General features: G+C 39.5%; 1 protein-coding gene across 1 annotated transcript in view; it reads right to left on the bottom strand.

Annotated features, from left to right (window-relative positions):
• Positions 1-13,442, bottom strand: part of plcl2 (phospholipase C like 2) — a 36,482-nt gene that overhangs the window by 16,198 nt on the left and 6,842 nt on the right. Inside the window, exon 3 of the mRNA XM_023402963.2 lies at positions 640-3,123. Coding sequence (XP_023258731.1) covers positions 640-3,123 — 2,484 coding nt within the window. The remainder of the gene's footprint in view (positions 1-639; positions 3,124-13,442) is intronic.

The raw sequence follows: 13,442 nt of genomic DNA on the forward strand, positions 1-13,442 counted from the left end.
CAGTATTTATCATAAAATGTAATATGTTCTGTTACATAGGATTCAAATGCGGGTAGAAGACCACAAATATGTGATAAATGTGAACACAGAAAAGAAATAAAGACCAGGGTCACACTGGATTCATTATCATTCATTGGTAGCCATTAAAAAATGTGAGTGTGATGGTGCCTGGTTAAAGGTCATGTTCATCACCATCATGATTATTTGTTACCTTTTCATTCCACTGTTAAAAGTTCTGAATATCAATTACGTGGATCTACCATTCAAACAGGGCTCTCACCATAATGTTCTTCAACTTGTCTCTCTGCATCTGTTTTGACTATTGCGCAACACATGAGGATCAGATCAAATGTGGTTCAGTCGAGCCTGGTGGTTTTGTGTTTCTCTTTCCAGAGCGGGAGCCTTTTTTTAGATGCTCAAGCTTCTTTGTAGTGAATCTGGTTATAATCATATATCTGTTATATTCTTGACTTGGGGGTATGTTTTCTTCAGTCTACTCTTTCAGAGAAAAACATTCTCATGCTGGAAGATGGAAGAAAAAGTAACACAGTCACCACATATACCAGTGATGATATTGTTGGCTCAGTAGCAAGGACACAAGCAAATCAAATAAGCCTTTAATGGAGTTTAACTTCTTACCTGCATGTTTTCTCTGAGGTCCGTCGCCTCTCTCAGTGGCAGCATGGCTGTTTTGAAGACATCATCCACAGCCTTGATCAATAGCACTCTCATGCTGGCATACTCTCGACTCCTCTTGCCCTTTCGTACAGACAGTCCCCTTTTGTGTGGCTTGCCGCCTCCTCTTCGATTGGTTATGGCCACGTGAACAAACAGCAAGGTGTGTGGCAGAACTTCCCCTGTCAGAGACTGTAGCGGTATATGGCGGAAACCCGGTTGGAGACACTCAAAGGGGATTGTATACTGGCCAATAAATTCATCCCCAATGTAGTCGTCATCTAGCACCACAAAGCGCACCATTGCAAGCTCTGGGAGATTTATCTGAAACTCAAAGCTCTCATCAAACAGAGGGTTATCCCCGTTCTGGTTGACTGTCTTAGTCCTTTGTTCGGCGCAATCGGCGGGAATGCCGTGTATTTCCACGTACACATAGGGGTCTACTACGTCTCCTTTGGCACCTGAGCCTTTGGGTTTGGGGAAGTTTTGTCCACTGATGATCTTGATGTGTAGGAGTTGTGGAGAAACACCAGGAACTGAATCTTTAGTGTTGGCACTAAAATACGAAACCTGCTCCCTCATGATGGCTGGACGCAGCACATAGCCACAGTTCCCATTCTGACGGAACCAGCCAATGTTTAGATCCATCATCAGGCCTGGAGTCTGGTAGTTCATTGCTACAATCTGGCAACCACACTTCCAGAAGTCTTGTGGATTCATGTTGCTGGAGTCAATCCGCATGGGGCTGGGGTAAACCCGTGCCAGGTACTTCTTGTTATAGTTAACAAAGTCGCCTGGGAAGTCACTGGCACAGCGACTGGCAAAGACCTCGTTGAAAGAGCAGAGCTCCCAGTGCTTTTGACTCTGGAAAGACGTTGGGAAGTCTCTGAACTCCACAGACTTACACAAGGTCACCAGGTCAGAGAGGTCCTTTGACAGCTGGAATTTCTTGGGTGCGATAGTCTGTTGTTCCGCAGACTCAATGCTCATCCTTTGAGACATCTCTGCCCCCTCGTCCTCGTCTGTCACCTCACCTTCTGAAGCAGTGCAGTTCGTGCTCAGTTTCTTACCCTTCAGCAGGATCTTTCCCTTCAGCTCAGAGGGGGAGGGGAGGTAGCAGTCCTCAGGTTTAGGAATATCTAGGTGAATCTTGTCTCCGAGGATCTTCTTCAGGTGCTGAAACATGACTCTCTGCTGCTTTAAGGAGCAATGGTTTTCTAAACACACTATCAGTGGAAACTCAGATGCAACAAAGGCGTACTTGTTGATGACATCAATGACGCTGCGGAAAACTATCTGTGACGTCATTGTGTGGCCAGTGTAAATAACAGGTTCGTTATCAGGCCCATCCCACACATCCAGCTCTACGCTGCGGCAGCCCATCTTGAGAGCACGGATATACCCTGTCACATCTGAGGGACCTCTGAACTGATCCTCTATCAGGTATGTATTGTGGGATGCATTGATGTAATAGTGGGACAAGGGCTGGTTCATGTCTTGGCATACTCTTTTGTGTTCTGGGTCAAATATGTGGCATTCTGGTGACATAAGATAGTTGGTGAAGCCATCGAGAGAAAGCCAGCCCTTGAGTTGGCCCTCTTTAGACGGTTCATATTTCTGAATGACCTCTAAGCTGGTGTCTTCACTTACTTGTGCCATACCCTGCTCCGCCTCCAGAAATATCATTAAGTCCTTGGTATCCAGAAATTCTTTGTTGCTGGAGAATTGAACAAAGAGAAAATAAATTTCTGGTCTGGTGCAAAGATCATGAAAGACCTCGATGAACTCGTCTTTTGTCACATCAGAACCCGCTTTGTCCTTAGCTTTGTGAAGCTCCTTGAACTTGAGTTCTATTTTCACATTTTTAAGTCCTGGGTTCAGCTTCTTGACTAGCTGCACAGCAGCACAAATTGTTATTTGTTTGCTGTTGTTACTGTCTGCCTCATCAAAAAGTTCACCTAGCCACGATGAGCGCATGTCATTCTGAGTGCTCTCTATCATATTTAACGTGTGTTTCCCATAGGAGATCAGGTACCTCAGCCCTGTTACCCATATGTTGGCTACATCTGCAGTGTTTGCCACCAAGTCCAGGGACTCATAGTTCTCCCCAAAGATGACTGAGAAAGCACAGTCCTCTGATATCTGATCATAGGTTCCATTGGTTCTAAAAGTGTCTGTGTTTTTCCCTGTCCGAACCTCTTTGATGGATTTTACATCAATTTTGGCCTTTTCTGATTCCTTCTTTGAGGGTTCCCATCTCAAAGACTGCATGTCGGCATCGAGCAGAAAGTAGCGGTGGTAAATGCGCGAATTGGACCTCACTTTCTTCAGCTCAGTGCCGTCCACCATGGCACTGATGCAGTCACTCGCACTGCTGATTTTCTTCTCAGTGGGCATGCTGCTGAATGATACAGTCTTCTTTCTTTCTTTACGCTGTCTTGAGCCATCCTGCACAGAAACAGAGGAACATTTTCCACAAATAAAAATCTTTCCACTGATATAAGAATAAATTATTATAATAAACAAATAACTACAACTTTTTTTTCTCTTTATGTTTTTAAGTAATATAAATGCACTTTAGAAGTTCTTACAGTTTGAAGATAGGGTTATGCTCAATGTTGCTTTGTTTCTCATCATTAAACAAATCAACCTAGTCTGTAAAGAATAAATGTTTGATGTCCGTTTATGGTTATTTTCAATCTTTCACAGGTGAAAAGGGAAACATAAACCAACCTGATTCAAAAAAGAAAATACAGTTCTTTGTTAAGTACACACACATAACATTGTATTACACCAGATTCATATTCGTACATAGACCAGACAATGTGTTGCTTGTCAATACAGTGACAATTGTTTGTTTTAATCATTCCCTCAATCATTCCATCAACCATCCACCTTCTTAAAGCCGAAAACGAAACACAGGACAAACACAAATGCTAACCTCTATCCTGGTCACTGCAGCAGTAATATTGTTTGCCATATGCCTTCATTAATGGAACCAAATCTGTTTACAATACCTTTCTGCCTTCAGTGAAATACCCATTTCACAATATTTTAAGTTTGACAAATGTCAAAAGGATTCAGGTTTAAATATTGTTCCTTGAAGTTGTCACACTGGAAAGACCAAATTCCAGTAAATGCCTGTACCACAGAACAACACAGCATGCTGCCTGCTCTGATATACTGTCTTCATGTTTAGTCCTTCCTTCCTGGTCCCCCTTTGTTCCATTGGAGCATTTGCTGAACAGAATCACAGCAGCAACTTTGTTGGGTGACTTAAGGTACCTGTCACTGTATATTATGGAGATAGAACAGGGAATCATCCCTGAGGAAGTATCGCCCACACAAATCCAGTTAACTACAGCAGCCACATTTCTGACATTTTCAATGAACCCTGCTCTTTCCACTGCAGCAGGTTCCTTCAGCACAAGGGCACCATTTTATATTTTAAATTATTCAAACTTATATCACAAATTTAGCACCAGCCAAACCCAAACCATTGTTTATCATCATGTGACAGCGTATTGGTAACACTTAATACAAAAGGAATGCATCACTTTGTCAACAATAGGATGTTGCCAACTTAAAAATTCCTGACGCTGCACTCCAGTAGAAACCCTTGATCTTTATTTTCCTTTGGGGATAAATGAAATGCTCAAAACCTTCACAACCTCTTATGTAATCAAACTCAGATGCGCATAGCATGGACAAAGCCATAAAATGATTGCACTGGTTGCATGTATGATTTTCATGTCTGTAAATGGATAGATGAGCTTTCACACATCCATCGTAACAGTCACATCTTCTGCATTTTACTTTAACAAATTTAGTTTTGTAAATACTCTCAGCAGAAAAGGCTGGTTTTTGACCACACCAATTGAGATAGATGGCAGTGTAGCAGATCAGCTTTTAGAAATTGTTGAAGCTGTTTCATCATAATAACTTTTGTCCCGTCTGCTTACTGTCTCCTCTATGATCTTACACACTACCATGGCTTGGCAGTGGCTGTTAGAGGTACACAGGGATTGGCTGTGTTGTGCTACATCATGCACACACTTGTTTGCAATCTGACAATATGCAGTTACTGCAGCCTGCTGCTGACAGCATAGTGTAAGTCAGATTGTTTATTTGCACAATTAAGACACCATAGTAGATGACATACAATGATAAAACTAAATGGATATGTACAGAGGACAGAAGCCAAGGAGATGCAAACAAAGTCCTACCCAATGTGAAAACCATCTCAAATACAATCAAGTACAATAATAAACATCCTATCAAACAGATCCAGGAAAGCCTCAGTCTGCAACTCTGAACTTTTAAACCCAGCCAAATAATATTATGAAATGATTTTTTAAATCAATTAATCATTATAAATCCCATCTGTGTGCTGGAGTATTTCAAAACACAGATTGTGACACGTTTACTCTGATTGGATGAATTCTACACCTCTCTGTGAACCCTGCATGGCCCATGTCAAATAAACTCGAAACATACTAATCACATTCCTTTACACTGTCTGATGCTCAAAGGGAGTTCATTATATAAAAGGGGAGCTTAAAATCAAAATGCATGACTGCAGATAATCCTTATGATCTGGGCAAGAATGTGGACTAGACTATATATTACCCCTTTGTTACACAGTCACAGCTTACTGATGGTATGTGTCTGCTTCCTGCTGTACTGTAAGAGTTGCAATGCCAGCCATTCACCTCAGGATTTCCCTCTGCTTCCTTTACCAAAACTAGAAAACAATACTGCACTCACGCACACACACACACATCTCTGTTTTAGCATATGTTATTATTTCCTGAGAGGACTACTTCTTATGCAACAGTCCCTTTTCTGGCTCTGGTGGAAGGTGGAGGTGGCCAAGGGCGTTTTCTGTTGCAATAAGTACAGTTTTATTAGTTCTTATAAAGGTCCTTAAAAAGACATGATCACCATTATCAGATTGCCTATTTATAGTTTTATCAGATACTTCATCTCTGTTTCTTGGACTTCAATAATAATAACACAAAGTGATTCAAAAAATTTTGTTAACCAGGCCAAAGCACATCACCAAAACAAGTTAAACCTTAGAAGACCTTGATCTGTCCTCCAAAGAGTTAGAAAAAAATTGAACTGATTACTTTAAAGGATTTCACCTGCACAATTTGATGGGGAGTGTATTTAAGTCCACAGCAGCATGTTTTGAAAAAAGTACATTTCATAAGCCAGAAAATTACAGCACCAGTGAGTACATCCTGTCACCGGTGTTGATCAACAACCTTATCCAGTCAGGAGTACACATACAAAAACTTACTGCCACGCCATGCTATTACTCATCACTTCTTTTAAATCTGTGAAACTGTAATTTTTTTTATACAATGCTAGGGGAATCGAGGTCACAGTCTGTGTTTCATTGTTAAAAGACTTTTTTTTGCATAGCTGTTGCTTAACAGTGCTCATTATCCTTTACTGAGCTCATTTCTCTTTTTAGTTATGTTCAGAGAAGAAACGCAGTGGTACATTTTGAAAGCAAGTCAGTGGAATATAAAAAGGGATATTAGATGTTTTCATGGGGTTCCATAATAAAGAGATAATGACAGGCCAATCCCGGTAGGCTCACCCTGATAAGGGAAATTACTTTTATGCCTTTACATACTGTTTAAATATATGTTTGGTGTGTTTTAGAGCATGTGTGATGAGTGAGTGAAGGAGAAAGAGAATGAGTCAGAGAGAGAAGCAAACACAGCAAGAGATGATGAGAAAGCAAGATGGAGAGAGTATGACTAAGTGAGAGTATATCCAACTGCTCACAGATCCCATAGGAATCTGAATCCCCTAATGGGCTGAATCTTGCTTTTTTTTTTTCTGGCTCAGTGAGCAATTATGAACTGCCTGTACAACCGAGGACATCACAGGGGACCCATTACTCTCTGCTCCACTGTTCTACCTACATCCCCAACAACAAGCAATGTGAATCACCTGAATCACATCACAGCACAAAGCAACTTTTACCAGGATTGGTTTTGGTTCACAATAATGTTAATTAAGTCAATCAAAGGAATTTCATCTGAATACAAACGGAACACTGTGACCAGACTGGTCCAAATGTGTCTCTTTTATTAGCCTAATATATGTCTCTCTGGTTTCCATTGTGCGCCGGCTGCTAGTGATGTTCATGAGCTGACTTATTCAATAATCAGTTAGTCAGTATTGTTTATCACTGCATGTAATATCAGCATTTTAAAGTCACAAGACATGTTGATATGCTGCAGACTTTCTTTTTGTATGTGGAAACATGTAACATCATGTGGTTTAATGTAGACTGTTAGTCCTCAGATTAAGAGTCATGATTGAGCCATGGCTGTATTAACGTTTTCAACTACCTACCAAGCAAAGTAAAGTGGGGGGACGTGTTGCTGTACGATACCCAACAAATTAAAGTTAAAACATACCACAAGGTGCCACAGTATGTGATCTAACTGATTTAAGCTCAAAGTTACGTTTTTGGAACAGCAAAAAAAAAAAAATCCTTATTTATTTAAAAAAGAAAAGCTAAATTGTGGCTCATTGGTGACTGAATCATAATCCCAGTACTGACATTATTAGTTACAAAATTCAGTGTTAAGTATGAAAATCAATTTAATTCATTCAGTCAGTCACAACAGACTTTAGTTTTTAGCGCCATATATGTAAGTTGGATTGGTGCACGTCCAGTTTTTTCTAAGCAGACTACAAGAAAACAAAGGTAATATATACAGTACTGCTCAATCCATAATAGTATGCACATGAGGGAACATTACAACAAAGCTCAATCACTTTGAGTATTTTATGCCTAAATCCCATGTTCTCTATGAGTTGACTATTAGAGATGCATGATTAATGAATAAAAAATTGCACTTTTGAGTCATATACATAACCATGTGCAATCCCATTTGTTCATGATAGCTATTGCATTGCTTAACAATTAGCATGGAGATCTCTTGTGTTACCAACTCCTGAAAATTTCTTTCCAAGCTGCCTTGTTAAATAAGAAGACTGTGTTAACACCACCTGATAGGTTCAACAGGCAGAGGAGGCTGAGATGAAAACAAATATAAAGTGTGAAAGACAGTTGGGAGAGTAACACGGTGACAGAAAACGCTTAGGAGGAACAACGAAAACTAGAACAAATGAGTCACAAGGAAACCTCACTGTTGACAGTAAGGAAGAGGAAATAGCACACACTGCAACCATTTTAACACCATCAATTCATACAACCAGAAAGATCTCACAAAATACAATACGATGAAGCCATCAAGGCCAAGAAAAACACCAACATATCCCTTTCACCTGCAGTTCAACTTTTTAAATCCACATTAAATTAACTTTACACCTTAAATTTATTGGGATATATTTTCTTTTCTCATAAATGCACCGTTCTCTCTTAGTTAATACCTTTTAAGTGAAAATAAAATTATTTTAATTAAGACAATGTCATTTTTTACTGCACATTAAAGTTATTATGTGTTCAATGTTTAATATTGTAACACAAGATAAACACTCTTCTAGTCAAGAGCCTGTTGTTTGATTAAAATAGCATGTGGAGACTTTTTGTTCTCCAGGTGCACTGCAGTCAAATCCCACAGGAGTTTGAACCTGGTGAAGGCCCAGCTGCTGCTGTTCTGTACCATATGATATCAGTTGTTGGTCAAATGAAGTGTGAAGGAGGTGACTACCATGGGAGTAACTTTTAAAGCTTTACCATTTCCTGAACAAACATTATGAGGGTAGCATATCTGGTTCTAGAACACTGCGGTTGTGACTAGAAGTTATCAGTCACCAGAGCTCAACACAAGCTGACACCAAAGCAGGGGCCTCAACGTAAATGCATTCTCTTCACTTTATGACTTTATATTGTTTAGTCTGATCTATTATTTTAATTCTGTATGCATTTGTTCATCATCATCTTGAATATCTGTCAAAGAAAATATGTCTTAACAGTATTCAGACCATGCATTTGTAAATTTGAGGGGTTTTTGTTGATGTAATGTAACTGACAAATTGACTTGGTTATTTTGGTTGTGCAGCTGAACCAAAAGAAAAGCACTCTTCAGTCATTGGATTGTCTGACCTCTTAAAACCAAATGCTCTCTTGCATAATGCTGCTGGGTGGATATACACAAGTGACAAGAGCACGTAACAAAATTAGCACAAGCAGCTGAAAGAGACCACAAACTTTTGAAATGTGTTGTCCACATGCTCGAGAAAAGTCCCATTTCTCAGCATGAATAACGCTTTCCCAAAGCTAGAAACCAAGGACTTTGCTGACACTAGAAAATGTTCCCTCAAAAGTTATACTCAAATGTGCTCTCTATGGCAGTATTTCAGTTCTGAAAAAGGAAAATATACTATTAACCGGAGAAAAAAAATAGCCTTAGGTGTTCTCAGTTAATTGTTCACCACCATTTTTCTCCAAACTGTGGAGCAGTTCCAGGTTCTACATCAGCTCTTAGTTTTTTGGCTCTAGGCTTTGGGAGAAAGCTTCTCATGTTCTCAAATATTGATTGAGCCATTAACCACAGTTACAATAAATTAATTTGTTAATTCAGTAAAGTTATTAAGTGCCTTTACACAGTTTTGATGCTTTATTAAGTTGCACACTAAGCTCTATGTCTACAGGAGCTGACTGAATACCTTCTGACCCCAAAGCCTACGCATGTCATTAATTCAATTTATATGACGTTTTCACAAAAAGCCCATAGGCTCTGGATGAGTGGTAGTTGCTACTAAGATGCTGATGAAACATCACCCTGTGAACACCATCACTGATCTCTCGCCTGCAGATATTAGCTATATGAAAAAAATAATAGACCTCCTCTTCTATCACTGTACCAAGTAGGATAACCAGATCCCAAAAAACCAAATGTGGGCCAAAGAGTACGTTCGTGTGAGACAATGTCGGACAGCTCTAAAATTCCGATTTATAATGTCTATCTAACTTAAAAAAGTAAACATACACAATCAACTAGCAGGTCACAGGTTAGGCGTTTAGAAGGTGCAGGATTTCACAAATACATTTTATTTGAATGCAACTTTCCTAACGTCTTCTCTGGGTAAGTAGAGTCAGCATAAAAGGAAGCTCAAGTTTCACAGTTCTTATGGTCTTATGCAATAGTCTGCTTGCACTCATGTATTCCTTTTCTCTTTTCTCCCAAAGAAGTCTCCATAGAGGCAGGTGCAAGCACATCTATAACTATGGGCACTGCTTCTGCACAATCACATGACATTTTCACTAGCTTACCACCACAGTCTGCTGGCCTGTATGATTAGCATTGCTGCACAGCGTGGTCAACGCTAGTAATTTCAACTGCTGTTACCTTATCTGCCTGGCAGTCACCTATGGGTTTCAGTAGCAATGCATCCATAGATTGGCACATCTCTTTTCTTTTGAGACTCACATGTACTGTGTTGCTTCACATTGTATTCTGCCCTGTGTGAAATTGAAAAATAACTCAAAAAAAAAATACTGACAACTGACTTCCACTAGCTTCACCCAGTTATAAGTAGCTTCCCACTCTTTGTTGTGACTCGCATTTTTTCCCGTTGGGCGTAGTGTAGACAGCAAAGACAGTGACAGTTTAACCTGTACTTGACCCATGTGTGTGCAGTTTGACATCACACACAGCCTCATGATGACAGCCTTCCCAGTTTTCTTCACAGCCATTGGATAAAAGCCGGATGTTAGAAAGGATTTAGACATTTTTATGGCGGCTGCGAATAAAATATTTAACAGGACCTTGAGAAAAATGTCAACCAGCAAGCCAAGCAAAATGGCATTGCCAGTTAACACTTACCAGTGGCATTTCTCATTTCACAAGGAGCACACTTCCCAATCATACGAAAGCTCTCTGCATACAATGCAAACACCATATGTAATCTTCCCCCAGGACCAGTGTGGGGTTACGACGACTAACGACTGACCCCACACTACTGAGGCAAAGCCAAATGTCCTATTGGAGATGGCAACAGTGATGGTTAATTTGTTTTTAAACTAAATTCCCTGTTACCACAAAAAGAAACCTATACCTGTCCTGTATTCAGTATAATTTATCTCTGACAAAATTCTCTTTTTTCTGTGAAGTCGTAAGGACATAAGACAATTACATTTTTGAAAATTAACTCTCAGAACTCATCTGCTGAAAGAGAGACCGACCTGATGGAAAGTTGGGTCAACCTTTAAGTGTTAAGCCTGGGTGTCAGACCTTTCCAGACCTTTGGGTTAAACAACTACAAAAAAACATCAACCTGTGACTAATGCTTCTATAGCGTTATCAGGGTGCAGCTGTTATGTGGACCCTTATTAGTGTGGGTGAGACTCAAACTTTCAAAACACAGAATCGGGGTACGAAACAGCTGTTACCTACCAGCTGAATATAGCTATAGCACTGAAACAAAGGTAATTTGCCTCAAACAGCTAGATTCTACATTTTTACTTAAGGTGTAATATTTGCAAATTGGTGTAAGCACATTAAAGCAGCATTATCTCAAATTGAGCCATAACAAACATAGCTTGAAATGCTGATTATCCATTTATTGATGAGTACTGTAATGTAACAGTGCATACCCTGTAATTTTTCAATCACATCAGACCTCAAACCATTTATTCTGATCAGACCTCAACTGGAAAATGGTCGCGCAAAACTGTCATGTCACAGTTCAGAATAACAAAAAAGAGAGAGAGAGAGAGAGAGAGAGGCATCAGCACAGCCTCAGCATCCAAAGATGAGACGGTTTGAGAACACTGACTGGCTTCAAATGTTCTGCCTGCACTATGAGTAAAATTAACACAGTCTATTAGCTGCCAATTTCATAAGATTTCCACAGCCAACATTGTCAATATTGCAACAACAGCTTAACTGATTCATCCGAGAAGGCTGAACAGTTATGCAAGACAGAGTTAAGGCACAGGGAATAACAAATACCTGGTCAATTTAATTTCAATCCAGTCGACACAGAATATTTCCTCAAGGACTTAAACACAGTTAATATCAGAGTGTTTTAAAAACAATGTTAATATCATTTTATCATTAGCTTTGTTCAACATGCCAATCACTGATTATATGGCCCACACTGTGGAACAAAGGGCCGACATGTTAACATGTTCCTTGCAAACAGAAGTAGACTTTGGCAGGGCTTCGGTTTGCGATCACCTCAAACAGAGCTTTCCAGTTCATTGAGTCAACACCAACAAGTTTGTCGATGAGATCAAATTACAGTGAGGGAGGACTCGCTGTAAACAGTGTTGGAAATAATATAAACACTAAGATTTTCTCATAGTTGACAATTATATGGATAGGCTCATTAAATATTTAAATATTTAGTGCGCAAGAAATGGCAGTTGGTAATTTAAGCACCAATAAGACAAGGGAGAGTGAAGAGCTTGTCGGCAGTAGGGCAGCAACTAACAATCGCTTTCCCAATGGAATAATCTGAGTTATTTTTTTCTTGATGACTTGATAAACACTTTGATCTATGAAACATGAAAAAAATTAAAAATAACCACCACAATTCCTAGAATGCAAGCTAATGTCACCACAGATCTTGTTTTGTCTGCCCAACAGTCTAAACTCGGAGATATACAGTTTATTATAATGCTGAGACAAGGAAAAGTAGCAATTTGTCACATTTGATTTTTTTTCCATTTTTGCTTGAAAAAGTGCCTCAAAAACCACCAAATTGTTGTAGCTCTAGTCCACAGCAATTACCACGAAGTAGACAATATCAACATACTTATAGTGTGGATTATGTTAATTATGCATCAGCACTTCAGAACAGCTAAATCCTGTTAAAACCCTAAACATACATTCTAGGAGTGACAGTCAGCCTTGCATTTTCTCTCAAGAGGCTTATTAGATGTCTTTTATTGACATCTGAGTCACAGCCTTGAATCTGGGATTTTAATATGTGACAGTGGCGTAGAAACATAATTATTTATGATTTAACTCCATGTTAAATGTTTAAATACGTACTCTCCTTCCTGTGCTTCATTTATGATTACAGTAAAATATTAACGCAACTCATTATAAGGGCGTAGAACCACTTCTACCATTAATGTGGCAGAACTGTAATCACTGCCGAGTCATTTGAGCTGTCCTTGAAATAACTGGGTGAGGCAAGCAGCACTTGTGTAAATCAGTGACACCTGAGCTGATGAATGAATAGGCAATGATTCAAGTAAGGGACTGAGTGCTGCTGTAAGTCGCCTTGAACACATAGCAACTGTGAGACAGCAGCAGGACCCTGTATCAAGGATGGCTGTCGAAAGATCTTAAATAAATTGCCCCATCAACTGCCATCGGCATTGGTTTGGGCAACAGGATTGCACTTAAGCGTGCAAGCTACATTGCTCAAATATATATTCAGCAAGTCCCTCTCTGAAGTTAAAAGCACAAGTGGAGTTTGTGTTAAATAACAATCTGTTCTTGGCAGATTTAGGTTAAATGATGGTGGGAAAGTCATAACACTTAAGTGTTGGTTTCTAGAATGACGCAATGAATAATTAATTTGACAATGCTAGGCAATATCAACAACATTTGCATCACCACCTTCCTAATGGAAAATGTTATGCCACCCACTTTGAGAAAAGACACTGTGCAGTTGACATTTTTTTCTACTTAAAGTGAATTTATTGAACATATTCACAGTGTGAATATCACAAAGCTAGCTTTATTGCCTAAGGCTACATCAACGGTCATTTCAAGCGAAATTACTTTTCCCCAGTTAATTTCCCTTGCCTC

This window comes from Seriola lalandi, unplaced genomic scaffold (assembly GCF_002814215.2).
Source record: "Seriola lalandi dorsalis isolate HSWRI2012SDOR001 ecotype SW California unplaced genomic scaffold, Sedor1 jcf7180002054045, whole genome shotgun sequence".
NCBI lineage: Eukaryota > Metazoa > Chordata > Actinopteri > Carangiformes > Carangidae > Seriola > Seriola lalandi.